Source organism: Anneissia japonica, unplaced genomic scaffold, assembly GCF_011630105.1.
Source record: "Anneissia japonica isolate Jap-2015-1 unplaced genomic scaffold, ASM1163010v1 scaffold58403_len5679_cov182, whole genome shotgun sequence".
In the NCBI taxonomy this organism is placed as follows: Eukaryota; Metazoa; Echinodermata; class Crinoidea; order Comatulida; family Comatulidae; genus Anneissia; species Anneissia japonica.
Window position 1 is genome coordinate 1 of NW_022694065.1, and position 2,474 is coordinate 2,474.

At 35.9% G+C, this 2,474-nt stretch overlaps 1 protein-coding gene across 1 annotated transcript in view; it reads left to right on the plus strand.

Annotated features, from left to right (window-relative positions):
* Positions 1-11: 11 nt before the first annotated feature.
* The window catches only part of LOC117100955 (hyalin-like), a gene marked incomplete at its 3' end in the record, with an annotated part of 3,791 nt that continues 1,328 nt past the window's right edge, over positions 12-2,474 (plus strand). Inside the window, exons 1-2 of the mRNA XM_033240795.1 lie at positions 12-213; positions 1,855-2,094. Coding sequence (XP_033096686.1) covers positions 12-213; positions 1,855-2,094 — 442 coding nt within the window. The remainder of the gene's footprint in view (positions 214-1,854; positions 2,095-2,474) is intronic.

Sequence of the window (2,474 nt, forward strand, 5' to 3'; positions counted from 1 at the left end):
ACATTACCATCATGGATAATGTTCAAGTGGCCATGATCTCAACCAACTATACAGACATCGATCCAACTGCCAAGACTATTGATGCAGCTTACAATGATTTTGAGACTACTGGTGTATTTCCAGTTGGAGAAACTATAATTGAATACATCTTCACTGATAGTGCATCGCCTACAGGAAATGAAGCTACATGTTATGTCACAATAGTAATATCAGGTAGGCTTATGCTGGGTGGTTGGCCCAGCTGTGGCAGTACTGCTTCTCAACTATAAGGCACTTTACCTCCTGTTGTCTTTCCACCCATGAGTACAAGTTGTAGGTTTAAACACAAAATGCGCTGATTACAGCTTCAATGTTAGGAAGTTCTACCCAGAGAGCTGAGTATGTGTTCCATATTTGCTTGATCTAATGACCTATGATAATAATGTGAAGCACTTAGAGGCCTTGAGGTATGAAGTGCTTTATAAGACAACATATTATTATTATTTCTTTTTTTTACCCCTTTTTCAACATGACAATCAAGACAAAGCATGACAATCGAACATAGGAAGAAACATAAACTAAAACAAAAATGAAAGTGAAAAATAACAAAAAATTATAACGTGAAGCGGTTGGAGAGGCTTTGTTGGCATGAAGAGCAGTGGCGTAGAAAAGTATTCATCATTGGGAGGATGATTGGCGTGTTAGCCAGTGGTTGGGGAGGGTGGAAGACTGCCCCTCCCCTGAATATTTTTACTGGGCTGACCAAGCCGTTGTACCGGGCTGGGTAATAAGAGAAAAGAAAGAGGGGAGAAGGAGGGAAAGAGAAAGAAGTGGAAAAGAAAAGGAAAAGAAAAGAAAAAGAGAAGAGAAAAATAAAGACAAGAATAAAAAGGAAGCTATATAACCATAACCCTAACCCCCCATTTATCCCATACATAGTCAAAATATTGGGGGGGGGGGATGATACAATGGACCATCCCCCCTTGTCAAATATTGGGGGATATATCCCCCATCCCCCCAGGATCTACGCCTATGATGAAGAGCTATATAAATCCAACATATTATTATTGTTGTTCTGGTTGTTGCTGTTGTCTATATAAATCCAACATATTATTATTGTTGTTGTTCTAGTTGTTGTTGTTGTTGTTGTTGCTGTTTCTGTTGTTTTTCAAATAGGTAGGTTTTAAGATGATAATTGATTATGTCCATGCTATTCTTGTATTAGTCTGTTACTGCTACTCTTTGATGTTGGTTGGATGTTGATAGGTTCGGCTGTGTAGAGGTATAGAACGCAACTACTGTATATTTCACACTGTGTATAAGTAAAGGTAGAAGAATAACCCATAACTCACAGCGTGATTGTGACGAATTGCGTGTAGGCGTGGTCTGTGCCTACCTAGCCTCCAAAAGATGCAATGGGTTCTTTAAAGTGCACACATGCCAGAAGTGTACACTTTAAGTCCTTACGAACCAAACCCTAGTTGAAAAGCGGCTCAAACTTAGCGCTGTAGTTAAAGCTGTATCATAGGCGGTGCCCTTGCCTTATGGCTTGGCCACTTATTTCTTTTTACAATGTTGTTGGCCTTCTTTTATATCTAGCTACATCAGAGCTCTTATAATTTATTGGAATTTTTATTATTTTTATTTTTTGATTTGTTGCTTATTTAAATTAAGTCATTTATTTCTTCAGCCATCAAACATATTATTGAAATAAATAAAAATAAAATGACCACAAACATTCATTACTTTTTACTGAAGTATTTTTTAATGTGTTTTGTATACAATTAAAAATAAATTTAAAAGTAAATACAAAAAAAATGCTTTAATTTTCTTGCTAATGTTAATTTTATTAATTTCTTTTTTTCTTATTATAAGATTTTGAAAGTCCAGTTTTCACAGAATGTCCTAGTAGCATTTATGAGAACACAGGTGTGATGAGTGCATCTGCTTTAGTGAATTGGTCCGTCAAAGCAATGGACAACTCAGGAGAGGTGAATGTTACCAGCAATTTCAGTCCACCTGCTTCATTTCAAATTGGATTAACAATTGTGCTATATGTTGCCACTGACAATGATGGAAACACCGCTGAATGTGAATTTAATATTACAATATCAGGTGAACTCATACTCAGTTTCATATATTTTTATTCCATATTAATTCATTAAGGAGATGAAATTATACTTTTTAACTATTTGACTGGTTGATTCCAAGAATGAAAATTTTAAAAGAATGATTGACATTTGAAGTTTTTTGTTATTAGTCTCCCTGAAAGAGCAAAGCTATGAGGAGGCTTGTGTTTTTACCCATGTTCAATATTCACGTTGCTGTTGTTGTTGTCGCATAGTCATTTACGTACTAAATTTATTAAATTTTTGCGGTACACCACACAGTTAGTTCTGAAAAGGGGTCATGATAATTAAAAATAGAAGCGTTCCCACTGCAGCCCTGTTTTTGACCGATTCAAGTAAGTACACCCTGTTTTAAACCAATTTACC